This window comes from Typopeltis vanoorti, chromosome 20, assembly GCF_054136105.1.
Source record: "Typopeltis vanoorti isolate ZY-2024b chromosome 20, IOZ_Tvanoo_1.0, whole genome shotgun sequence".
NCBI lineage: Eukaryota > Metazoa > Arthropoda > Arachnida > Uropygi > Thelyphonidae > Typopeltis > Typopeltis vanoorti.
The window spans coordinates 25,320,082-25,347,213 of NC_143568.1; the positions used below are offsets into that span (position 1 = coordinate 25,320,082).

At 34.2% G+C, this 27,132-nt stretch overlaps 1 protein-coding gene across 2 annotated transcripts in view; it reads left to right on the forward strand.

Annotated features, from left to right (window-relative positions):
- The window catches only part of LOC150095289 (deoxyribonuclease TATDN1-like), a 336,553-nt gene that overhangs the window by 60,408 nt on the left and 249,013 nt on the right, over positions 1-27,132 (forward strand). For both annotated transcript variants that reach the window (XM_090410767.1, XM_090410769.1), the window contains exons 3-4: positions 4,939-5,033; positions 15,874-15,937. In XM_090410767.1, the coding sequence (XP_090266893.1) occupies positions 4,939-5,033; positions 15,874-15,937 (159 nt within the window). The remainder of the gene's footprint in view (positions 1-4,938; positions 5,034-15,873; positions 15,938-27,132) is intronic.

Sequence of the window (27,132 nt, forward strand, 5' to 3'; positions counted from 1 at the left end):
AAATTTCTGAGACTATAGGCATTTCAAAAGAATGTGTAGGATATATTTTGCAAATGAAAAAGCTTTGCGCAAGATGGGTGCCGTGCTTGCTCACAGCAGATCAAAAACGCACTCCTATGAAAATCTCCGAAGAGTGCTTGGAGCATTTTAACAAGAATAAAAATGATTTTGTGCGTAGATTTATTACTATGGATGAGACTTGGATTCACCATTACACACCAGAATCCAAACAGCAGTCAAAACAGTGGACAGAAGCCAGTTGTTCAGCCCCCAAAGAAGACAAAGTGGGTTCCATCAGCAGGAAAGGTCATGGCATCGGTGTTTTGGGATGCTAAAGGCATTTTGTTTATTAATTATCTTGAAAAGGGTAAAACAATAACCAGGGAATATTATTCTGATCTTTTAACCAGACTAGATGAAAAACTTTGTGAGAAAAGACCTGGTTTGCAGAAGAAAAAAATCATCTTTCAGGACAATGCACCTGCTCACAAAGGTATTTTGGAAATGGGAAAATTAAGGAATCTGCACTATGAATTGTTGGAACATCCACCCTATTCCCCAGATTTGGCTCCTACCTCTGACTTCTATTTCTTCCCAAAACTAAAACTCTTCCTCGCTGGTCAGCGTTTTTCTTAGAATCAAGAGGTGATTGCAGCTGTAGAGGGGTATTTTGCAGATCTTGCTGAGAACCACTACAGAGATGGGATAATGGCACTGGAGCATCGCTGGAATAAATGTATTAGTCTTAAGTGAGATCATGTTGAAAAATAAAAATAATTTTGAAATTATAAATTCGTTTTTTCATAATTAAGCCGAGAACTTTTTAGACCAACCTTGTAAATGCCAAGGTCTGTGTAGTATCCCTTTTCATAACGTTTTTGCATTATGGGATACTAAAGCAGTTGATGTGAAATCAACAGCCTCTACATACTAGTAGCCTAGTCTTGAAGAAACTTTTCCTGCACAAACTTTGTTTGCTTATGTATAAGATTAAAATAAGAATATAATTTCTTGTTTATTATTATTTGCTGGAAGTCAGATGGATGAGTAGTATCATTAAGGATTCACAGAAATTATAATGAGCATATACTCTTATATGTAAAAAGATGATCAAATTGCATATGAGCACAAACAAGGTGAAAAAAGTTTGGATTATGAGAGAAATTGGCCAAGGCCAAAGGAAATAAGGAAATCCCAAGGAGTTCCTTTTCTATATGGAAAATAAAATTAAGAATGATTATAGAAAAATTAACTAATAAATGGTAGGGAGATAAAGAATCATCAGAAATAATTGATTTGCTGAGAAATCACTCTGTGAGGGTGTATCACCCAGGTATTTCATTTGCTGATGTGACATGGATCAATATGAGAATGGTTAAGATGAACTGGAGGTGTTTTGGATATTACAAAATCTCAAGGTGAATGTGGCCATGTGACTGGATGAGATATCAGTTCATATGTTATGTCATACTGCAAGAGAAATGGTAGAAACCTCAAGAAACCTAGGCTACTTAAATCAGCACTGGAAGATCTGAAGGACCTGGAAAGTGGATAGGTTAGTTCTGTTACATAGGGAGAACTTCAGAATAATGGATGAGAACAAGCATGGCTTTGTAAAAAGAAAAAAAAAAAAAAAAAGAAAAATCTTATCTTAGTAATTTTTTTTTTGCATACAATAAAGTGACAGTAGATTGAATAAGAGAAATGACTATGCTAATACTAAAATCACAGCATCAAAGACAGGAATATTGATAGAGCAAATGTGGATGGATATGAAATGGTGACATGGATAAGAAAATGTTTGAACAGGCATTAAAGAGTAACATAAAAAGAAGTTTAGCCAAAGATAAGACAGGTAACCAGTGCTATGCCACAGAGCTCTGTATTTGAATTGTTTCTGTTTAGTTAATGCATTAATGATATTGGGAATGAATTGAGAGGGAATATCTATTTGGTTGCCAATGGTGCCAAACAAGAGAGCAATAATTAATAAAGGTGTGCAAGTCTTGCAGGATGATTTAAATAGACTGACTGTGTGGATAAAGGAAAATAGTTTTCAGTTGAATGTTGTAAAGTGTAAGATTAAGCATTTTGGGCTGAAGAGATCACATACTGTATGTGTCATTTTCATGAAATTACACAAATAATAGTAGGAATTTAGGGGTAATGATGGATAAAGAGTTGAAATGCAGAAGATGTATTTCAGAAGAGAGCAAAATATCTTAAAGGATTACCTGGATGTTGAGAAATATCCTTACAAGAAGAGATAAAGATGTTATTATCCCTCTTCATAAAACTTTGATATGACCACATCTGGATTAATATGCACAGATTTTGGTCATCTTGGTTTATAGAAGTGCGGAAGTGGTGGTGATGTTTTTCATGCAAGCATCTTAGTTGCACCAATTATGTTAACCCCTTACTTTGTCCAGCTTGTTATGCTAATAATCTATGAATGATTATTAACATTTTTTGGTACTAACATCAATTTGAACTCGAATACTAATTTAGCAATTCACTATCTACAGCAGGGGTCGGCAACGTTTTCAGGCTCACGGGCCATATTCAACTTTCATTTTTAATAATCGGGCCGCAAACGTTTAATTAGGAGAAAATAGTGAGTGAAAAAAATACTTAAGTTATCAATTTTTATTATATCAATCTTAGGGCATGAAAATTATTATCATAAATTTAGTTTGATCCTTTATCCAAGTGTGTGCAAACAAAGTTTGCGCCTGAAAGTATCTTCAGGACTGGGGTAAAGTGGTACAACACTGGGCAACTCCTTGCAAAGGTGGAGCAAGATACCAACACTCCTATCTCAGTATCTCCCATAATGCAAAACACATCTCCTTGCAGATATGTATAATGTTATGCATTAACACACTTGGGCCTGGCTCCCACTGAAGAGACCTCAGTAAAGGTAGAAACTAGTCTGGGTAGTGGCCCTTAATACATAACATTATACAGTTCTGAAGATACTTTCAGGCACAAGCTTTGTTTGCACACACTTTGATAAAGGATTAAACTAAATTTATTATAGTCTGACCAAGTGAAAAATAAACTTTCAACATGAAAATTATCATCATGTAAAAGCAAAGTAATAGGGTTTATGCATCACAATATGTGTGTCCCTGCTTGATGTGACTTTTGTGATTGTTTTCCCTTAGCCAAATTATCTATATCTACTTTATAATCTGAGGTGCAAATTCGAATCGAAGCATGCAAATGTTTATCAGTCAGTCGAGAAGAAAATTTATTTTTTCTAAAACTCCTGGCAGAAAATGTTTGTTTGCAAATATATGTGCTTCTTTCATGTTTCATTGTGTTGTAATTCCAAAACTTCCATCTGTAGTTGGTTTGGTACGTCATAAATGTCGACATTAAAAGGGTTCAAAAATAATCGCATTTCGATGCTATTTTTATGAAAATCCACAAATCTTGTTGAAAATACCGTTTGTAAATCTTCAATGATACCATCAAAAGTTTCCGTTTGTTATCCAACTGTAGATGCAGATTTGCAACATATATAATGATGTAGATTTTCTTCCATCATATGTTTCTTCAACAGGCATAGTTTGCCTTCAAAAGCTTTCATGTCAGAAAACAGTTATGCTAGTAATTTACCTTGGCCCTGCAGGTTCAAATTAAGTCCATTAAGGTACATTGTAATATCTACCATAAATGCAAGAGACATAATCCATTTTTTATCAGATAGTTGTATAACGTCCTTATACCCAACCGATTCATTATGACTACTTTACTTCTTAAAAATGTTTTGCTGAGCAATCAAAGAAACTTCTAATTTATTGATGATTTTTTCTAAGTTCACAGTTCAAACCCTAGTATTGGCTTTCATGTTCATTCTCGTAATGACGTCTGATATTATATTCTTTCATAACAGCAACACTTTTATGACAAATAAGACAAAGGGGCTTATCCCCATTTTCAATAAAGAAGTACTTGTTGTTCCATTGATGATTAAACCTTCTTTCTTTATGTGCAATTTTATGTTTTCTTGAACCCATTTTTGAAATTATTTTTAACAAATATATGATGGACAAGGGAATGCGACAGCAAAAGTACGCCAAAATCTCGGTTGTCGTCAGATGAAGTCGCCTTTGTTATCCCCACCAATGATGACTAACACAGTTGACTCACGCCAAGTTGAAACACAAGAATGAATAAGTTTATTCATTCTTGTGTTTATGAGAAACATGAGCCTGATGTGTCCTAGCGATTGCTTCAATGCTTGGGCATATATTTGAAAGGCAAACTCTCATTTCCTCGTCAATACATTGAAGAGTTCCTCTCTTTTTGCACTTAATTGTGGTGAGGGTAGAAAATCCTAATTCACATAAAATTCACAGGGTGATATCACGAAGTATTGGTATCAAATTATTTTTAATTTATTATTCATATTATAAAATATATTATTTAAATAATTCAAGATATGGGCAACCTTTTATAGGACGCCAAAAATGCCCGTTAGGGCCGACCCCTGTAGATTTGCAACATATATAATGATGTAGATTTTCTACATCATTATATATGTTGCCGGTTGCTGACTCCTGATCTACAGCATTGCATGATTTTATGTGCCTTATTGTTATGCTAAATTATTTTATGCTAAACTCTTCCTTTTAATATATAACTAAAAATGTAGCTTTGAATAAAGGCCTTTTGTTTCATCACTTTCAGTTATTCAGCATGTACCTCACAGTTAAGTGAAATCTGATCTAGACAAACTAAAAAGCAGTGTATATTGAATTTTACCCTTTTAAAGCACATAAATTAGTTTTGATAGCATACTAACACTTTCAGAATTTTATTTATCATGATTTATAGAACATACCCAATTAAATTATTTATTATCCATTGAAAACACTTCAATGTATTTTTGTGAAATATGATTGTTGATGTTATTCTCAATTATAGATCCTATGTTCAGGGGAATTTATAATGGAACAAGAAAGCATTCTGACGATTTGCATGAGGTTCTGAAGAGAGCTGCAGCCAATGGACTAGAAAGAGTATGAATTGCTAAATTAGTGACTTAATTTTTTCATTAACATATTTGGAAAACTCTACTGAATAGAATAACATAGAACTTCCATTGATGTTCTTCATGGACTTAGTATGGATGGGATATTTTAAGTAATGTGTTATTTAAAACTTTTTTTTGTAAACGATTTTGAGAAATGGTTTTGGCTCTTCTATCCATCACAACAGTTGAATTGAAACATATGACCTGTACAAAAGATATTCTAATGTATTAATCATTTCAGTGTACTTGAAACATGCTTAGTATTGAGGCCTGCTAAATAAATTGCCAGCCTTTAGTCTCCTTGCCACCCCTCTGTAATAGGGTAGTCAGTAGATGTTTCCCTCTCTGTGAGCTTCACCACCAATGCTGGAATGCTTTAAGGCTCAATCCTATCACCTACTCTCTTTCTCCTGTACATAAATGACCTACTCACAATTACCACGAATCCTATATACAGCTTTGCAGACAATAGTACTCTCCACTCATCCTACTTGTTTGACAGACCATGTAGTACTCGGACATCCTATCATATACAACTAGCACCTTAAATGTTGATCTATATACTGTTCTTCAATGGAGTGAGGACAATCTTGTCATGTTCAGTGCCACCAACACACAGTCTTGCATTTTCTCTCTCTCTCTCTCAAAAGAGATTTCAGCTCACTTACCCTCAATAATACACAAATCACCAGACAAGATCAAATCTCTCTCTGCTTGGACTAATGTTTATCTCCAGTCTCTCCTGGCGTAAACACATCACATCAGCAGCCTCCAAAAAACTAGGCTTTTTTATTTTTAAGGAGGCTGTTTTACACCTGACGAACTCTTAACTATATACAGATCCTAAATCTGTCCATGCTCAGAATACTGCTCGCATGTTTGGGATGGTACACCTAAACCTTTCCTTAAAATCCTTGACACTGGTCAGAGGCGAGCAGTTAAGCTTATAGATAATCCCTCTTGTAGAGATTCACTTCAGCCTCTATCTCACAGAGACACTGTTTCAGTACTGTGTCTAATCTATAGATACTTCCAAATTGGCAACCACCATTCCTCTACTTTCTGTTGCACTTTGTTGCTGCTACTCTTGTTGTCAATACAAGAGTAGCAGCTTTCCAGCATCCTTTTTGTGTGCAACTGAAAATACACCAAGACTGCTTCTCCTCTTCCTCTGGACAATTTTCCTCATGAAGTATTTCCAGTTTATTGATGTTCCAAAAAAAAAGTCAATAAACCTCTATCTTGCTTATCTCCCCCCCCCCACCATATATGGCATTATTGATATAAGTCTCTCATGTATGAGAAAAAAAAAAATTATGAACTTGACATGTGATATGGACTATCTTGAAATTCATCATGTATGCAAATCCTGTCACATCTTGGTTGCAAAATTTCAAGAAGAGTAGCTTTTGTTAGAATCAGAACTATATTATTTTGATATTAGGGTTTGTGTAGATTATAGTATAAAAGTGCCACCTATTGTCCTAATTTTTTGATGATATTTCAAAATGATTTGAAATCAGTTTGATTTTGATAATAATCTTGAAGGTAATTTGAACTAATATTAGACTTTCAAATCAAGCAGAAGAGAGTATTTATTCTTAACAATGTTATAGCACCAGAAACCAAACAAAATGTTCAGCATTGCTTGAGGGAAGTAGTGTTTGAGAGATAAAGCTCTGCAAATCATTTCACTTTACTGTGAGAACTGAATTCATTTTTTGAGGCAATGATTCTGATGAGAAGTGTCTTTGAGACTATTTTATCATCCATTTTATCAAAACATTTAAAATTAATTTTAAATAAATTAATATTTAAAAATATTCATCTACATAGTTTTTATTTATTTTTTTACAAAACTTACACTTTTATCAAAATAGTCCATTATCTGAGAGTCATATAATTTCAGAAAACTTAATGCCTGAAGGTTAAACAAGAGAAGTATCATACTGGAATTCCACCCATTGTGCTCAAAGGATGTTTCCCTGAACTAACATCTGTTCTCTATTGTCTATTCACTATACCAGTGGTTCTCAAACTTTTTGAAGTCGGGGTGCATTTAAAATCCTACAAATAATTGTAGGCGCACTATATACAAATTTCTGAGAAATATGTTATAATAGTTAAGTCAAATGTTACAGAAAAAAAATAATGCGATAAAAATAAAATGAAACATACCTTAAGTTTATTCATTCTTGTGTTTATGAGAAACATGAGCCTGATGTGTCCTAGCGATTGCTTCAATGCTTGGGCATATATTTGAAAGGCAAACTCTCATTTCCTCGTCAATACATTGAAGAGTTCCTCTCTTTTTGCACTTAATTGTGGTGAGGGTAGAAAATCCTAATTCACATAAATATGATGTAGAAAATTGTAGTAAAATGTTCGAAGCTTTTTTAGATATTGACACATATTCTTCTTTTATAGAAATCCAAAAAGCTTCAAGAGACAATTCCTTATGTTTAATCATCAATCCACGATCAGTGGATATAGCTGCCAATTCTTCTTCTGTTAATGTTAAACCAAAATCACTTGAAGTTTCCATAAATGGGTTTCTAATCCAATCGTATTGTTCAGTGTTAAGTGATGGAAAATAAGAACTCAATTTTTCTTCTAAACTTGTTAAATGTTCAACTATTATTGGAAGTGTTTCATTTATGCAAGTGTTACTTACCAATGGAAAAATTTCCAAATTACCTTCAACAGCTTTTCTTTTCCAAATCTGTAGTTTTCTCTGAAATGCTTTCATTTTGTCAGTGGATGTGAGAATATTTTCTTCTTTCCCTTGCATGCTAGTATTCAAAATATTGAGCTGCTGAAATATATCAGCCAAATACTGTAACCTGGCAATCCAAAATTCGCACCGAAGGAGGTTACAAAAATGTAATTGTTTCATCTCTTCAAAAAACGCAAGAAGTTCTTGTCGTAGCTCGTGTACATGGGTAAGTACTTTCCCCCTTGACAGCTGCCTCACCTCATTGTGTAAAAGCAGCCGTCTGTGTTGTGAATCCATATCGATACAAAGCTTTTCGAATAAACGCATTTTGACAGGTCTTGTTTTAATAAAGTTTACCATCTGAACAACTTGATCTAAAACTGCTCTTGATTTTTCTCCCAATGTTTTTGGCATCAAGTCCTCCCTATGCAGAAAGCAGTGAGTTACGATAACATTCTCATTTTGTTTTTTTACAAAAGATGTAAGGCCCTTAACACAGCCTACCATGGAAGGGACTCAATCTGTACAAATGCCTACACACGACTTCCATGTTAACTGCCATTTATCAAGATAGCTATTCAAAATGTTAAAAACATCCCACCTTTTGTAGACACACTTAATTCTTTGCAAATGTTCAAAATCTGGTTTACTATTTGATCTTCATTAATAAAACGGATGAATGCTAACAGTTGCACCTTGTTGGTAATGTCTGTTGACTCATCAACTTGCAATGCAAAATTTCAATACTGAAGTTTATTACTGCATACATTTTTCTCGATATCAGAAGACATTTCTATAATACACCTGTGAACTGTATCGTTGGACAGAGGAATCTTGCTTATTTTCATTGCTGCTTCATTTCCTAGCATTGTCATGACCTTTTTTTTGCATGCAGGCAAAATAAGTGACTCACCTAAAGTATGATCTTTCATATTCTTTGCTATCAGTTCTGAGATTTGATAAGAAGCGATTTTGAGCTTTATCAGAAACGGTCATTATACTTTTAAAAGAATTTGCTGCTTTTGTTTGCTGTTCTGACAATCTCTTGAAAAATCTTACAGATTTATCTTGTAAATTAAAGTGTATAGTTTTAAAATGTTTACTCAGTTTACTAGGAAGCAATGATTCATTTGCCATTTTACATCCACATACTAAACATAGCAGCAAAGGATGATCTTCACTTCTGGTCCAAGTGAAACCAAAGCTTAAATAACTTTCATTATATTTGCGAGTAGGCCGCGATTTTGCTTTCTTACTTGCACTTAACTTTTGCTCACTTCCAGAATCTGGTTCTTCAATATCATGCTTCTTTTTGAGAAATCTATCCATTTTATTTGGGTGTATTTATCTGAAAATAAGTAATATGCACATAACGTCCACTTCCAACACTTTTAAAATAAGTAATATACACAACAAGAATAAACCATATTCTTGTTCTCTTTGCAAGAAAAACCACTGTTAATTAACATAATGATGTGTTGACAAAAAGAGCGGTATATCCGTAATGAAAAGGTATAACAGAGAAACTATATTTATTTTTATATCTGGACACATGTTTCTCTGGAATACCACAGGGTGCACCTGGAAATCTTCTAGGGCTCAGCAGTGCACCCTGGTGCATCCTTTGAGAACCACTGCACTATACTGTACTCAGCTGGCATCTACCCTACAGCATGGAAGAAAGTTCATGTACAACCAGTTCCCAAAAAAAGGAGATAAATGTTTATCATCAAGCTATCGACCTATTGTTCTTACATCAGTTTTGTCTAGAGTAATGGAGAAGGTTATTAACAGTCAGCTTTTTTTCAACACCTACAGAACTGCTATCTATTCATACGTCTCCAAGGCTTTTGATAGGGTTTGGCATCAAGAGCTTATTAACAAGTTACCATCATTTGGACAGCCTTCATCCTTGTTTAAATGGATCACCAGTTATCTCTAGATCAATCCCTATGCGTAATGGTGGATGGAGTTCCTCCATCCACCATTAATTGACAGACACCTGTCAATGCTGGTGTCCCTCAAGACTATCATTTCATCCATCCTCTTCCTGATTTATATAAATGACTTACTCGCATTAACTCCAAATCCTATTCATAGTTTTGCTGATGATAGCACACTCTACTTTTCCGCTTATATGACAGCCCTTTCATTGCTCAAACGTTTCATACTTCAAGATCATCTATAATAAATACTCTGAAAACTATCTTCACAGTATCCTTGATTGAGGTGAAAACAACCTAGTCAACTTCAATTCTGCCAAAATGCAGTTTTTTTTTTATTTTCCCATAAAAAAAGACCTCAGATCTTCTCTGCTTACTTTTGATAATTCTGAGCTAAGCATTCAAGAACAAATCTCTCTTCTCACTCTGACTCTTACTCTAAACCTTTCCTGGTACAATCTTATCACTTCTATAGCATAAACAGCTTTCAAAAACATTGGCATCCTTTTCTGATCAAGATGGTACTTCTTTGCTGACAATTACTCTGTACAAATCTCAAATCTGACCAACATTGGAATTCTGCTCTCATGTATAGGACAATGAACCTAAGCCCTCCCTAAAAATTCTTGATATTGTTCAGAAAAGGGCAGTCCAGTTGATAAATGATACCTCTCTTACAGACTTTCTTCAGCCACTGTCCCATAGATCAGTTTCTGCATTGTGTTTTTTCTTCTGCAGATATTTCCATTGTCATTCAGAAACAACTAAAGCATAAAGCAGAACTGGCATCCATTATGCCTCATTTCTGCTAGATGTACAGGAACAAAGCATCATTTTACAGTCAAACTGCATACTCACTGAATCTACTACTTCCAGAGTCATCTTTCATTCCTTCCACCTCAATTCTGTGAAATAGTATCCTTCATGAAGCATTTACAAAGCATTACAATCTTCAACAGTTTAAGAAGAATATCAACAGATTACTGTATTCCTGACCTTGCCCTCACATAGCATCTGTTTGCTTTAGGCTCTTCTGCATTTTGTGTGTGGGATAAATATAAAATAAATAAAATTGCAATATCTCTTTTTAGAGGTACATTTTATAGAATGCAACTAAAAGGAAAATTGGAAGAATATTTGTAGTAAATTTAGAGATTGTAGTAAAGTAGTGGATGCAGTAGAAATAACTGAGTTGTTGAGCAAGGTATATATTCCAGGTATACTCATGATAACTAATAATTCAGGAATTGACAGCGTACACTAGAAATATAAATTAAAGAAACTTTAATATATACTTCCTGATATTTCGGCAAACGTCACGTTGCCATCTTCTTGGGAACTTAATACAAAGACAAGTGCACGCAGGTACTACATAACAGCAAATGAAAACCGAAGCTAGGAAGCTACCGTTTTCCTAAAGTCCTGATGGTGCCCCCTGGTAGGCTCTATTGGTAGTTCTTGGCCTTTGGGCTGAAGTTCTTCTGATAAATGTTTCCCAAATTTAGGACAGTCTCATGCATCCAAATTTGTTGGGGTTTGGTATGTTCCTAAGAGCTGAGGCTGATTCCATGAATAGTCTTTCATATTTGAATTTGCTGCGGTGTGTATTACTGTGGCTTTCTTCCATCTTATTCTGTGGTATTACTGTGGCTTTCTTCCATCTTATTCTGTGGTATTACTGTGGCTTTCTTCCATCTTATTCTGTGGGTTACTGTGGCTTTCTTCTCTTATTCTGTGGTAATACACCGCAGCAAGTTCAAATATGAAAGACTATTCATGGAACCAGCCTCAGTCCTTAGGAACATGCCAAACCTCAACAAATTTGGATGCATGAGACTGCCCCAAATTGGGAAACATTTATCAGAAGAACTTCAGCCCAAAGGCCAAGAACTACCAATAGAGCCTGCCAGGGGCACCATCAGGACTTTAGGAAAACGGTAGCTTCCTAGCTTCGGTTCTCATTTGCTGTTATGTAGTACTTGTGTGCACTTGTTTTTGTATTAAGTTCCCAAGAAGATGGCAACGTGACGTTTGCCGAAATATTGGAAAGTATATATTAAAGTTTCTTTAATTTATATTTCTAGTGTATGCTGTCAATTCCTTAATTATTAGTTATCATGTTTAACCAGCATATAAGCCTCTCTACAAGAAATAGGTATACTCTGAATAACGCTGGGGGGGGGGGACTACTAGATGAAAGTATAGAGGTGAATACATTAGAAGTATTGATGCTATTTTGTGAGCTTGAACATAGTGGTGAAATTGAATGGGATGTTAGTACAGGTGCTGAAAGAATGTATACAAGAATTAGCACTGTCCTTGCCTGGGTCTCAGCATACTCTCCTAATATTTCACTTATTAGGAGCTTATGGTGATTCAGTTATACAAGGGGTGGAGCTAGGACAGATGTAACATAGCATACTCATAGTTAAATTTAGTGGAATAAATACAGCACAGAGAAATAATTAAATAGCAAGTTTAAATGTTCCCATATTTCATCTCTATCATAGAGATACATCTTCAGGCATACAATATTAAAATTGTAATAACACATACAAAAACACACATACACAACAATAAGTGGAAGAAATCAGACTGTTTTAAACCTGCGGTGCTATAAGGGGTGCCTTCTATAGGTGGTGTTGGCTGGCCTAAACATGGCATCATAACATATCTGTTTTTCAACCAGCAAAAATGGTTTCATTGTTCAGTGTGAGACCATCACTTTGCTTGTTGCAGGCCTTAAATGGCTTGAAAAGTTCCAGGTTCAGTCACTAGAGCAGGAAACTATATTATCTAATATTAGCCTACCCATCAGACTAATATTAAAAGGTTTACAAAAGGAAACAAAAAGTTTACAACCGTTTGTGGATTAGATTTACATATTAAAAAAAAATGACTGGTCAATATCTCTGAAATAGTTATTGAAGTATTGGAGAAGGCTGATTAGAATTAGTCTACATCCAAAGATTGAGAGATAATAATTTGATCTTCTTTAGAAAACCATATTACTTTGTTAAAAGCTTGTTTTAACTAAATGTTCACTTTCTATGATAAAAATTACAGAATTGGATAGGAGGAATGGATATACCACATTATATTTTGACAAGGCATTAACAAAACCAACATAGGAAGTTGTGTGAAATTTGTCCGATACTCAAAAGGATGGTATGCAAAATAGACTTGCAAGATGGACAGAAGAATTGTTGATTGATAATTTTATTGATAATATTCTGGATTTTTCATTTCTGAAGCTGAATAGTCTGAGTCCTATTATCAGACTGTGGCATCATTTTTCTCATTGGCAAGCCCAGTTAGTATTGGTGATGCTCTTTGATTGGAAAGATGTTGGTTCCTATTTTGGTTGCAAAGAATCATTAATTTGAAGATGGCAAGGTTTTTCATCTTGAAAACTCAAATTTTTTTTCCAATTTTTTAAAGCAGGCAAACCCATATTTAAAGGTGGTAGGGTTCTTCCTCCTGGACACTCAGGTTTTTCATTCTTCAAAATAGGTAGACCAGCCATAAGAACATATGTAATATATAATACACTGGCCTCATAGCCTTAGCTGTTTCAGCTATAATTTAAAAACCAACACACACCATTTAGAAGAACACATGTGATTGATATCGAATATACTAGCCTCATTACCTTATTTTCTTCAGCCATAATTTTAAATAACAAGGATGCTCAGTGACTTCCAATGTCTATGATTCTAGCATCCCTCACCCAATTTCACTGGTCATAAGACAAGATGCAGGAATGTTTGCTTGTAAGTAGTTATCTAAGCAATGACTTATTCTTCACAATGCTATGCTCTCTCTCCCTTCCCACTGTAAAGAGTATCATATTCTAAACCATCATTCTTGAATTCTATCTTTGATCATCTTTTCTTAATACCTTTACCACCACTCCTAAGATACTGATTGGACTATAATTTGCTACTGCAGTTTTGGAGCCCCCTTTATACAAACTGAGTATTTTGTATAAAGTACTCAGTATTTCAACTTAGCCAGAGCTGAGACTTATGTTGTCTAGTTGAAGGCACTGACAATTCCTTAGCACATTGTCGAGGAATGCTGATATTCTATCTAATCCCACAGCCATATTTACATTGAAATTCTGCAGTATCCTAAGTACTTCCATTTCATCAACCTCTATTCTCCTATCAGTTCCTGTTGCATCTGTCACAGCAGCATCCTCACATGGATGATAGACTATTGCATAGTGGTCATTCAGTAACTGGACTATTTTGCTTACTTTCTTTACCTAACTACCGCCAGCAATTGTTAAAGTTATCTTTCCTTAGTCATTCTTCCTTTTATTTGCCTTATAGCAAAAGAATTCTGTGATTTCCTTTGGTTTGCTTAGCTAATTTCTCCTTATTAGATTTTGTTTTCTTTACCATGCTGGTTACCATCTTTCTTTGCTTTTTATTGCTTATGAGCTTGTTGATTACCTTTCTCTCTATGTGACTTCTACAATATGTTTTTTTTTTATTATTTATTTATTCATTCACTCATTAAATTAACTGTCAACTAATTTTTTCCTACTAACTCCAGGTATGCAGTCTGATACTGCTTTCCTGTAACATCCGTTGACTATTATTCATGCACTGCTTGACAGCCTTTCTTTACAGCTTCAATGATGTGAAACCACTCCATGCTGCCTTTTGAGTTTGTCATAATCATTGATTTTGTAATTCCACTTACATTTCTGATTGTCTGAAAACTACATGTTTAGCCAAATTCAGATCAAGACTTCATAAAATGCTTTCTCCACTTATAGCAGACTGGCTACCTTGATTATGGACACATCCTCTAATGCTACTGAGCAGCCTCAAATCCTGAATCCCTTTCATCACATGCCCTTTTAGATAATTATCTCTAAGTACCTGCATAAATTCATTTTTCTTCCCTCTCTGTACCCTCTCCTTCCTATGTATGATATGCATTACCCTATAGTAAGTCTTTCATAATGCTTACTTAATTTGGTAATGCATATCATACATATCCCCCCTTAGACTATAGCAGAAACGAACTATGCATTTTGCTCTGCAGAAACCAATTATGCATTTATCACACAGAAATATCTTCAGTAGATTATTTCTCTCGCCCAACTTTTCTGTTGAACTTCTACTTTTCTTGATTACAATTGTTCTGCTATCAGCAGTATCCATTTCCTATCCTTCTCTCTATCCTCTCTGAAAATATTGTCTGTTGCTATAACATTATCTTCCTGCATCAACCAAGTCTTACTAATGCCTATAATTTTTGACCAAGTCAAGTTGATCAATACCAAAATCTCCTTGTCATTGTTCTTGATACTTCTGGGTATTCATGAATTACACTATTTCCTTGGGCCCATATCTCCCTTTCCATCTTTTGACTTTCCCATTCAGATGTGACACCTCAGAAGCTGCATTTAGCATTCTTTAATCTTTCTTCTCTTTTTTGCACTCATTGACCTCAAAAGTGACCCTCTATACACTCATCTTTTTTTCCCCCAGTTGCTTTCTTTTCCTGATTTTGCATTTCCATTCTCTTGAACAAAACTTTCTCTGGACACCTGACTCCAGCACCATTCCAGTACAATCTATCCTTTTATCCATCAAATTCATTTCATATATCTAAAAACTGCACACCATACCTCCTACACAGTCTGTGCATTGACTCATTTGCAGTCATAGTCTTCTCATTTCACTCCTATCATACTTTGATATGACTTAAACTCTCTCTTTTTGCTTATTTTATCTTAACAGCTTGCTCTCCATCCATCCATGATTTCATTATGTGAATGACATCCCTCTTATTTTTCACTTCTTCCAGTAATGCTTTATATGCTCTTGTGTTCCATACTTGTCGCCTATTAAATCATTTGTAACTGCCAAAATTATTAAATTTTAATTTTCCCTCTTGGATTTTAACAACATTACTATTATTGTTAATTTTTGCACTCATCAAGCATATCTGTGATCATGCACATCATACATTATTGTCTCCTTACTTTCCCTTTTTTTTTGCTCTTTCCTACTCTCCTTACCATCCCTTCTCACCCTTCCTTTTTTACCCTTCTCTGCTGTACACACGTTTATAAAATTTCAGACACCTATGTTTATAAAATCATTTTTAAACTATCTGTAATAATCTGAGTTTGATATTTTCAGATATTTGTTACTGGTGGAAGTTTAGAGGATAGTAGAGCAGCACTTGAACTAGCAAAAACGTGTGGTAAGTAAAATCTTTATTTTAATAATTTTGAATGAGCCTAAAATCTCTAATTAAGGGACTCAACCTGTCTTTGGACAGACAAGAATTGGATGGATGAATAATCATGCATATGAATATTAATAAAAATTCTTTTGAATTTATTTCTTAATGGTAAACTATTATAGATAAATATTACTGAAACCATACCAACATTTAATATGTTTATGATGCACAGGGATAGATCTGAGTTTTGTTCATACTGTACGTAACTTGGGGTGGGACATGAGAATTTGTCTCATACTTCCTGTTTGCTTATCAGGCAAGTGCCCCACAAATCATGCCATGTGCTTTCATTGAAACCAAAACTACATAGGAGGTGGGGGAAAGAGATTGCTTTTGTTTCAATATATATTAGAAACCAATAATTAAAGGGAATTCCTATATCTGGTTGGTATATTGATATTACCAAATGGTGTAAATATGTGAACCAACATTAATGAGATGTCAGCCATGTGAGAGTTTTTGGAAGTTTTTTTCACTTGGTTAGAAAATAAATTATACTTGCTAAGAAATTGTATTCCTGTTTCATCCGTAAGTTTTAATGAGAAATATGAGTTCTACATTAATTCAATCTTGGTATTTTCCTGGGTCTGGATCCCACTGATGACACCATGTAATTTCAGAAAAGTCATCATGCGTATCAAGGATTTAGGCCTAGCGTGGCCTGTTCCGGCCTTAGAAGTCATCATTGAATCTTTTAAGAGGACGTCCTGGTTTTCTTTTTCCTAATTGCTTGTACTTTAAGGCTTGTTTTGGTAATCTTTCTAATTTCATTCTTTGAGCTTATTCCATCCATTTATGTTTATATTTTTTAATTTTTTCTATTACTGATTCTTGGTTTAATTCTTTCATAATTTCTTCATTTCTTTTGTGATTAAATAGAGTATACTTTGCAGTTTTTCTCATAAACTTCATTTCTGCTGCTATTAATCTTAGTTTGTCTTTTTGTTTTATTGTACAGATTTCACTTCCATACAATAAGACTGGTAGGACTAATGTATTGTATACTTTTAGTCTGGTTTGTTTTTGAACTAGATTTGGTTTAAATATAGAGTTAATTACACCTAATATTTTTAAATATTTTGCAATTTTTACGTTTATATCTTTTTCATTTTCATATGTGATCATACATCCTAGGTAGTTAAATGAATTCACTTGTTCTAAGATCTTATCTGTTACTGCTGGATCTTGTCCTTTAAAGGCCATAGTTTTTTATTTTTCTGTTAATATTATATCATATTCTTTGGCTATCTCATTTAGATGTAAAATAGCTTTCTGTAAATTATCTTCAGAATTTGTAATTATTATTTGGTCGTCGGCAAAAAGGAGAATGTTTAAAGTTCACAGTAGGAGAAAGTTTAATACCTTGATGGAAATTTTTATTCCATTTTATTATTTCATTTAGGTAAATATTAAAAAGAGTTGCTGAGAGGGGACATCCCTGTCAGACCCCTTGGCTTATCTCTCTTGTATATGATAGCTCATGATTTGATTATTTTCATACATACTTATGATAGCTTTTAGGATATTATTCGGTATTGGTCTTTCATTTAATATGTTCAATAAAATGCTTCTTTTAACTTTGTCAAATGCTTTTTCAAAGTCAATAAATGCAATATGTGTTTCTAAATTATATTCTCTTCTTTTCTCTATTATTAATTTTAGGCAAAAGGCTGGGTCTATACATGATTGTCCTTTTCTAAATCCATTCTGTACTTCTAAAATAAAGTTTTTGGAATATTTCATTAGTTTGCTATTTAAAATTCTACTATATATTTTGTAACAGGAATTTAGTATGCTTATACCTCTATAGTTTTTAGGGTCATCTCTATTACCTTTTTTTAAGATAGGAATCACAATTGCTTTTTTTCCATTCTATTGTGTCTGTGTGTGTGGGGGGGGGGTTACCAGTTGTATCAGTTTTATCTAAAAATAATAGAAGTCTTTCTTTGAATCTTGTTCCTCCATATTTATACAGTTCTGAACCTAGCTTATCTTCTCCAGGTGATTTTCCATTTCTTTCAAATGGAAAATCACCTGGGTTTGTTTTCAAATCTGAAAACAAACTCAACATCACCAGAGTTAAAGATTGGTACTATCAAAGTAAGAAGCCTGAATGGCAAAGAAATGGAGCTAGCTGAGGAATTAGATAAGTACCAAATCGACATAATAGGGGTGACTGAAACAAAAAAGACAAAAACTGGTGAGATCTTTCTGAGCAATAAATACAAAATGTTATATTCAGGAAATGACAATCAAGGAAAAGTAGTAGCCATAGTATTCAACACAAAATATGAGGCTAATCTTCTTGAATGGCAGTCAGTCTCAAGTAGAGTAATGTGGTCAAATATGAGAATGGGAAACTGGACAATGAGACTTATTTGTGCCTATGGTCCCACAGAAGGTTCTACCAAGGTAGAAGTGGAGGAATTTTTTGAGGCTTTAGAAAAAGCAACTGACACAATGAAAAAGGAAAAGTTGGTTCTTGTTGGGGATCTAAATAGCAGAGTAGGAAATGATTGTGAGACATACAAAAATATTTTGGGAAAATTTGGAGAAAAGAGCAAAGCTAATTATAATGGCAAATATCTGTTGGATTTCTACTCAGGACATGGACTGGTTATTACTAATACCATATTCCAACATAAAAATATACAGAAATACACATGGAGAGATGAGGCAAGGAATAAGAAAAGTCTCATTGACTATGTTATTGTTGATATCGATGTTTTCTCCCTGGTGCAGGACACCAGAGTGTACAGAAGATTTGAAATTGGAAGTGTTCACTATTTAGTCTTGAGCAGGATAAAATTGAATTTCATATTGAAAAGAATGACATTTAAGAAAGTTTTAAAGCGAATAAAAGTTGAGCAGCTCTCAGATGTGAACTGTAGACTAAAATACACAAAGATTATTGAAGAAAAAATGAAAGAGTTTGAGAACAGGAATCAAACCTTGGATTATAAAGCATTGATACTTCCACATTTGGATTACTGTGCTCAGGTCTGGTCACCTGGATTCCTTGGAGATGAGGAGGCTGTGGAGAGGGTTCAGAGAAGAGTGACCAAGTTGGTGAGTGATATAAAAAATGCTCCCTACATTGATAGATTGAGAGCTTGTGGATTGCAGAGATTGGTTGATAGGCGAAGAAGAGGGGATATGATAGAAACATTCAAATTACTAAAAGGTTTTTATAGGATTGATGCAGGGGAAATGTTTCAGCTGTGTGATAGTGATGGAAGAACAAGAGGTCATCTCTGGAAATTAAAGAAGAGTGTGGTTAACAAAGGTGTCAGAACAAGGTTTTTTGCCTGGAGGGTGGTGAATGAGTGGAATTCATTGCCTGACTTTGTTGTGAGCTCTTCATCTGTAAATGAATTCAAGAAGAGATATGACAGATATTGTTTTGCTAGCTTGGGTCTCCCGCGATGAGTCTACTGACTCCATGGAGATACCCGTAATAATAATAATAATAATAATAATAATATTCAGTGGCAAACTCTGAAGAAAACATTCATTGATTCTGCCAGAGAGGCATGTGGTGAGGTTGTGTGCAAGGATAAAAAAATCAGAACTCCCTGGTGGACACAGGAAGTTAAAGAGGCAGTGAAGGAAAAGAAGAAAGCATATCAGAAGTTTCTATCAAATAATCAGCTCGTGCTCTTAAAGAATACAGAGACAAATGCAAGAATGCTAAACACTGTGTAAAACTAGCTAAACAAAAGTCATGGGAGGACTTTGGCAAGAATATAGAAAATAAATATCAAGAAGTGGCAAAATATTCTGGAGATCATTGAAGAAACTTAGGAATGGAGGAAAGAGTGTCGTAAAAGGAGTTAGAGATGATAAAGGTGACATGAAAACGAGAGAAAAAGATATCCTTGAAGAATTTAAGTTTTCTCGACTATTTGGAAAACTGCTAAATGAAACAAGCAGTGATGACAGCACAGTGGTAAAAAACACTGACCAAGCATGCAGTCAGGAATACATATCCATACTTGAAGTAGAAAAAGCCATCAAAGGCTTGAAATGTGGAAAGGCAGCAGGAGTAGATGATATTCGACCAGAAATGCTGAAGTAAGAGTCTTACAGTGGCTGCACTGCATAGTTCAGAAAGCCCGGACAGAGGGACGAATTCCCGATGATTGGAGTAGAGCTCTCATAGTACCCATATATAAAAAGGGAAATAAAACTGAATGTGAGAATTACAGAGGTATTTCCCTACTGAGTATTCCTGGCAAGATCTATGCAAGTATACTTGAGAAACAGTTGAGAAGAATTGTGGAAAAAAAGCTTGGTGAAGAACAATCTGGATTCAGGCCAAATAGAGGCTGTCAGGATCAGATCTTCACTTTACGACAAATAGTCAAGAAAGCATGGGAATATAACAGAGTTCTGTATTTAAGTTTTGTCGATTTGGAAAAGGCATATGACAAGTTGCCAAGAGAGAAGCTATTCAATATGCTACAGTTATATGGTGCCAATGGGGCATTATATCAAGCAATACTTAGTCTTTATTTGAGTTGTAAGTCAGCAGGTAGAATTGAAGGAAGTACAGGAAGATGGTTTAAAGTTAAATCTGGTGGGAGACAAGGATGTACATTATCCCCTCTGTTATTCATTATCTATATGGATCACATTATGAAGGAAAATGGTATTAAACATGATATCAAAATTGGAGATGTTAATGTCAGCTCTTTGCTTTATGCGGATGATGGTATACTTCTAAATAAATCCATTACAAGTCTGCAAGATTCTCTGACTAAATTGAATAGCTGTTGTAATAGATATGGTATGAAGGTCAGCAATAAAAAGACAAGAACAATGAAAATAGGTAGAATTATTGAAAATGTCAACTGTGTTGTGAATGGAGAACCTGTGGAACAAGTGAAACATTTCAGCTACTTAGGCACGATTTTTACTGTAGATGGTAAATTAAATATAGAAATAGACAACAGAATCAGCAAAGCTGGTATGGTAGGAAATCAATTGAATAAATTCATATGGAGTAAGAAAGAAATTAGTCGGAACACTAAATTAACTATATACAAGATAGTGTTAGTGCTAAACCAGTTTAACTTATGGATCTGAGAGCTGGGTCAGAAGTAAAACACTTGACCAAAGACTAGAAACCGCAGATATGAGAGTCCTGAGAAAGATTATAGGAGTGAGCAGATGGCATCAATGGCAATATCATATTGAAAACTAGGATATTTGACATTTGACATTTGAAACTTGACATTGTCAACATCCAGGAATGCGTTAGCAGAGCTAATCTCAGGTGGTATGGTCACTTAAACAGAATGAGCGAAGAAAGATTAGCAAAACAAGTGTTCTCTGCCAGTTTGGCAGGAAAACGAACCAGAGGAAGACCAAGATATAGGTGGATTGATACAGTACACAAAGTGCCTTAGACGATAGAAATATAAGATATGATAATATTGGAGTCTTGACAAGTAACAGACTGATTTGGAGGAAAATTGTAGATAGGAAGTTAGTAATGTAAATTTTTCATGTAGTACTATCATATCCTGTACACCCCTTGAGGGTACATGGCAGGAATTTGATGATGATGTTTCTTTCAGGCTGATTTCTAATTCTTCTTTAGTTATTTCCTTTTCAGGAAGTGGAAGTGTTTGCTAGTTGTCTTTGTTAAAATGTTTATCTGTCCACAATTCTGTGTAGAAATTTAGAAATTCTTATAATTTCAATTCAGTGTTTATTTTTATGTTTTTCTTTAGTATCCGCATTTAGGCGTTTCAAAATCTTATATACATCGGGTCTTATTTTATATAAATCATGTGCTAAATTAGAAACGAATTTGTCCCATGATTCTCTGTCTTCTTCTGACTTCTCTTTTAGCAATGGCTCTTAATCTTTTATTGCTTAACCATTTATGATATGCTTCTTTTTTCATTTTGATTATTTCTTTGGTTGTATCATCCCATATCTTCAGTTTTTTCCTTTTATTGAATTTTTTGGTCTTTCCTAAGCTTTCATTTGCTGCTGCATTTAGTATAGTTTTTATATTAAGCCATTCTATTTTTTCATTTTTATTAAAGATTTTCATTTAAGATAAAATAATCTAATATTGATTTCCATTCTCTTGTTGCTCAAGTATATTTATGTATGTCTTTATGTTTATAGAAAGAATTCATTATTTTTATGTTCTTATAAACTACAAAGTCAATAAATTTTTGACCGTTGCTGTTTAGAGTATGTTCTCCATATATTCCTATATTATTATTAATTTCCGTGTTTCCAGTTCTTGCATTTAAGTCTCTTGCTAAAATTACATAATCATTTTTATTTATTTTATTATATATATTTTGTAGCTGATTATAAAATTCAATGTTATCCTGTTCTCTTCCTTCTTCTAGTGCATATAAACCAATTATTGTTAAGTATTGTTCTTTCATTCCATAATTTGTGATGTTTTAATTGTTTTGAAAGGGAGTTATGAAACCAAATCATGACTCCTGCTTGTGCTCTTTGGTCTCTGTTAACTCCACTGTATATCACATTAAAATTTTTGGTTCTCATGGCTCCTTTTAATTTATTTTTTGTTTCAGTGATTACTGCTATTTTAAAATTTCTTTCATTTAATGTTTGATTTAATTCTCTTTCTTTATATACTATTCCTCTTACATTCCAGTTTGCTATATGTATTATATTTTGTTGTTTCCATTTTCGTTTTACTATTTCCATTCCAGGGTCGTTTTCCATAGATTCATTCCGATTACCTTTTTCTGTCAGCTTAAAATTAGAATTATGTTCTCCATGTCAGGTGACTAGCCTGACGATGGAATAGTTCAGTGGTAGGGCTGCTACCTTAAGGCTTCTGAACTAGCCTTCTTCCTAATTTAAACCCATAGGAGGAATAGTATATATTGAAGGGGAAAGAGTAGATTATAGGAGGATAGAGTGGAATTATAGTAAAGGTTTATAGAGGGGACATAGTTGTAAGGCCAGAAATGGAAAGACCCCATGGCCCTCGAGTACTCTAATGGCATAAGTGTCATAAAATAAGAAGAGTTGGCTGAATAGGCCTTTAGGAAAGATTAAAGTGAGTGAATCTTCCTCAAAGTAGAAGAACAAAGTAGTGTTAGTGGTGATCCACCCCCCCCCCTCCTTCACTAGCATGGAATTATTTAAGTAAATATTAATAGGATTGCTAGTAGTGCAATTAATATTTGCAATACAGGATTACTTTTGGCCACATCATGGCTGCCATAATTGTATAGCAACTCAGCTACAGCATTTGCTGGTGGTGTACAATTGTTTTCTATATCATGGGATTATTTTATTTTTAGTTTTATGACTGAAAGATTTTTTTTTATAATCAAACATTTTTTTTCCCTGAGATAATGATACCAATTCCTCCAAGGATGTGAACTCGAGGAATTAGGTGTAGTTAAAGATTTAGAAACTAGGGATAAACTGTTACAGAGGTTTACATTCCACAGTAGTACAATAATTCTTGTAATGGTAGGAAGCAGTTTATGTATATATCAATGCTTTCCATGCCTGCTGGTACATAAGGCTGCAGCTCTGGTTTTTCCAACTGCCCTTGTCCTTCGCAGCTGCTCTTGCTTCTACCCAGCTTGCCCATCCTGTCTCACTCATTTTGGATTCCACCATTCTTCTCCAAGTTAATTTTGGGCAACCTCTAGAGCGTCTCCGTTCTGGTGCCCAATGCAATGCTACTTAGGGAATTCTGTTTATCCCCATGTGTATAACACGACCAGTCCATTTCCATCTTCTTAGATGAATCTCTTCATCTATTGACTTGGAGAAAGTTTTGTTTAAAAGTTCCTTGTTAGTGATTGTATTTGGCCAGAAAATTTTTAAAATTCTTCTTAAACATTTGTTTTGGAAAATATCCAATTTGTTACTTTGTGTCTTGGTAAGTTTCGAAGTTTCAGAACTATATAGCAGTACTGCTAGAACAATAGATTTATAGACATTAATTTTCACTTTAACTGTAATATTTGATGCTTTCCATAATTTATTTAACGGCTTGAAACAGTTTTGTGCTTTAGCAATTCTTTGTAAAATGTCTTTGTTGGTGTCACCTTGTTTATTTATTATTGATCTGGGGTATGCAAAAGTATCAACATCTTTAATTGTTTCATTTTTTAACTTAATTTCTTTATTTGATTTTTCATTTATACACATGACCTTAGTTTTCTTCCTTTTATATGAAGACTCGTGGTTTTTGTGCAACAAGCAAAAGCATCAGTTTTTAGCTGTAAGTCATTTAACTTAGAGGACAGGAGCTCTATGTCATAAGCAAAATCAAGATCTTCCAGTGTGGATGTAAAGTCCCAATGTAGTCCTCTCTTTTGATGATTAAGTGAGTTTTTCATAATCCAATCAATTAAGATTATATATAATAGAACTGATTGAACACAACCCTGCCTAACTCCAGTTTCTATGATAAAGAAGTCTGTACAGTACGTTTCCATCTCCTTCCACGCAAGACTTGCTGCCATTATACATATACTTGATAATGTTGAGAAATTTATAAGGTATTCCGTATTCTTCTAATATTTTCCAAAGTTTCTATCTACTGAGTCGAATGCTTTACTAAAATCGATGAAGTTTAGGTAGAGTGGAGCCTGAAATTCTATACATTGTTTTAATTATATTTCTAAGAGTGAATATTTGTTGGATGGTTTCACAGTCGGTCCGGAAATGTGCCTGTTCTTCTCTTAATAAGTTTTCGGTTTTCTTTTTTAATCTATTCATTAAAATTTTGATGAAAAACTTTTGCAGGAATTGAAATCAGACTAGTTCCTCTCCTATTTTCACACTTGGTTAGATCTTATTTTTTTGGAATTTTTATAATACTGCCTCTTTCCATTTTTTCTGTCTTCCATATTTCATTATATAATCTTTGTAATTAGTAGTAGTTGTGTTAAGATCAACTTTTAGCATTTTGGTATTGATGCTCTAATTTCCGCACTCTTTGTTAGATTTTAATGCCCTCAGGGCATCTTTGATTTCGCTCAGTGAGATCTCATCTTCGGAAATGTTCAAAGTGGGTGTTACATTAGTTGTAATATTTTGCGCCTCTTGAGACCCTGCCTTTATATTCAAGGTTTCATCGAAATATTCCCTCCGTCTTGCTTCAATTTTAGAGTCAATCATCAATAACTTTCCTTGTTTATCTCTAATGGAGGAAAGAGTCTTTTTTTTTTTTTTTTTTTTTATATTACCATTGATTCATTCTATAATCTGATAAAATTATCTAATTTGTCCATTTTCTGCAGCATGTTGCACTTTTTTTACTAATTCACCAATATATATTTTTTCTTGCTGGCTCTTGCAGCTTGTTTTATGCTTTTATTTAGTTCATTGTAACGTGTTTTTATGTTGTGCCCATACACAAGAGGTTGATCAATAAAATAGTACATTAGTACCGTGTATGGGTAGTGGGTTAGGAGAGGAGGAACTTGTTTACATTTGATTTAAATGACTCTAAATTGTATTCCTTGGGAAACACAGCAAAAAGGATACTGGGAGACTGTTCCACAGTGCAGCAGTTGCAGGGATGAAGGAAGAGGAAAGAAACTTGTTCTATTTGTTTCTAGGTGTCCTGTGAAGGGATGTTGAGCAGCAGCTGCATTTGTTCCAACAAGCTTAGTATTGAGTGGAGGAATTATTAATGTTATTTCAGATGAGCATTTCCCATGGAAATATTTGTAGAATATACATATTGCAGAAACCAAATGTCTGTACAAAAGTGGGGGAGAGAGTTGGTAAGAGATGGGTCATTAATAAGTCTAATTGCTCTCTTCTGTATTGTGTCAGGCATTTTGAGAGAACTTTTAGGGGCCCCACCCCAAATGTAGGAGCAGTATTCAATAGCTGGGCGGATTTGTAATTTGTATAATGTTAACAGCTGTTCATTGAAGTAACATTGAGTGAAAGAAAAATCTTAGTTTTTTTGAAGCAGAGGATGCAATGGTTGGGATGTGTTTATGCCAAGAGATGTTTGATGTGAGGGTAATTCTTAGTAGAGAGATCTCAATCTGTCTGGAAATTTGGGTATCATCAAAAAGGATACTGGGAAAAAATGGTTCGTTTTTATGGGGAAATAGGAGACAGAACTGGTTTTTATTAGCATTGAAATTGATGAGGTTATCCAAACCCCCATTGTAGGATGGCTTGAAGATCAAAATTGAGGATGGTGGTGGTGATGATTGTGTTCTGTAGGTTGAGGTGAGTTGTGTAGGGTAATGTTTATCAAATGTTTACTATATACCTTGTATAATCGTTCTGAATTTGTATTATTCATTAATAATTTAATCTTTTTCCTCTCTTCGATGATCTTTCAAGTTTCTGTAGTTAACCATTCTTTGTTTTTCTTTTTTTTTTTTAGTTACCAATTACATCTTCAGTAACTTCATTGTAGGTGTTCCTGAAAATATTCCAATATTCTTTTAGTTTGTAGTTTTCTGCTGTTACAGCTTGATTTTCATCTATTTCTAATGTATTGAACCTTTATCCCCAAAGCAACCTTTTCTCTTGTTTCTTTAATTTTTAATTTTTCAGTATCAGAGGAAGCTCTTGAATTTCTTTTCTTTCTTTTCAACTTCGTCATTAACAAGAATTGGTTGTCACCAACGTCTGCACCACGTTTGTTTGACTCTCACATCAAGCATGGATCTTACAAATTTACTATTTATAGCAGCATGATCAATTTGGTTTCTTGTATTGCCTTCTGGTGAGGTCCAAGTCGGTTTGTGTATTTTTCATGCTTAAATTTAGTATGTTTACTATGTTTAAATTTACTTATGATAAAGCTGTTAATTTCATAAAAGGATACAAACATCATGCCATTTTCATTTCAGTCTCCACCTAATGAGTTTTCTTCTACTCATGACCTTTTACACACTTTTGCATTAAGATCACCAATGAGTATTATCATATCGTGTTTTGGAATAGAATTTATTACCTTTTGGAATTGTTCATAAAAACATTCTTTTATTTCCTCATCTGCATCATAGTAAGTGTGTGAAACTGCACAACAGAAAGTTTGATAAATTTAGAATGGAACCTGGCTTTTATAATTCATGTGCTAGTTCCCATTCCATCAAGCTTTTGGTTACTTTTGGGTTCAATATTAGAGCAACTCCTTTTTCATACAT